Source organism: Orycteropus afer, unplaced genomic scaffold (assembly GCF_000298275.1).
Source record: "Orycteropus afer afer isolate SDZICR_OR568_19922 unplaced genomic scaffold, OryAfe1.0 scaffold00085, whole genome shotgun sequence".
Lineage (NCBI taxonomy): Eukaryota > Metazoa > Chordata > Mammalia > Tubulidentata > Orycteropodidae > Orycteropus > Orycteropus afer.
The window spans coordinates 7,245,427-7,246,456 of record NW_006921672.1 but is presented as its reverse complement, the minus strand read 5'-3'; the positions used below and the strand labels follow the sequence as shown (position 1 = coordinate 7,246,456).

At 58.4% G+C, this 1,030-nt stretch overlaps 1 protein-coding gene across 1 annotated transcript in view; it reads left to right on the top strand.

The window, feature by feature from the left end:
* The window catches only part of LOC122150075 (elongin BC and polycomb repressive complex 2 associated protein), a 1,154-nt gene extending 943 nt beyond the window's left edge, over nucleotides 1-211 (top strand). The window contains exon 2 of the mRNA XM_042781103.1: nucleotides 4-211. Within this exon, the coding sequence (XP_042637037.1) occupies nucleotides 4-211 (208 nt within the window). The remainder of the gene's footprint in view (nucleotides 1-3) is intronic.
* The last annotated feature ends 819 nt before the right edge of the window (nucleotides 212-1,030 follow it).

The window sequence follows — 1,030 nt, the reverse complement described above, 5'->3', positions numbered from 1 at the left end:
GAGCACCTTCAGCCTCCTGGACTGCTTCCCCTGTCCCCCGGCCCTGGTGGTGGGCGAGGACGGAGACTTAGGGCCGGCGTCCTCGCTTCGCCTGCAGGGAGACTCCAAACCCCCGCCCGCCCACCCGCTGTGGAGGTGGCAGATGGGGGGTCCCGCAGTCCCTGAGCCCCCCGGTCTCAAATTCTGGGGTATCAACTTGGAGGAATTCTAAGCGTGGGACTTCTGCTGTGGGGGTCAAGTTGGGACCACTGCCCACTGAGAACGCGAGGAGAGAGCCTGGATCTTACATTTGGCGTCTCCTTCCCTTAGGTTTTATGGGCTCTGTGCAGAGGGGACAGCAGATGACAGTGATTTTCAAGCTTCTAAGTGCTGGGGTAACACCCCTCCTCTCCCCAACCTTTGGAAAGAAACCCAGGGCTGGAGCCGGGAGATGGCTTCACCGAGCAAGGTTTAATGATTCCAATCCCTCTCCTCTTCCAGCTTGGATCCCTGGGGGCAGGGCCTTCACCTCTTGGGGAGCTAAGGAGGCAACTGCTCAAAGATCCAAAAAAAAAAAAATCCAGAGAGTGAGACCTTGGGGAAGGGCAAACCGGTTGTTTCTGTGGCCGAGCCTGGGGGTGAGGGGTCTGTGTGGGGGTGGGGAGGTGATTGGCAGCTCCCTGGGGGCATCCCCCACCCCCACCATCCAGGGCTTTAACCCTTCACTCCCCTCCGGTCTTCCCCAGCGCTCCCAGAGCCACTGGAACCTAATTAACGGGGGAGGAGGCAAGGGGAGGACTGCCCTTTCCTGTCCCCTCCCTACAGCTCCCACATTCAGGTAACCTCTTCAGCCTTAGCCACCTCCCTGTCCCTTTGGTCCAGTTTTGGAGTTTCCCCCTTCAATTTTGTCTGGTTTGCTTCCGTTTAGTAGGTTTGATGGATGAAAGAGATCCAGCCCCTTGAGAAATCAGTCCCCTTCCCCTCAGTTTACTCCTCAGAGGAACACTGACTAAGTGAGGCAGGGCTGAGGCCCTCACCCCCTGGCCCCCAA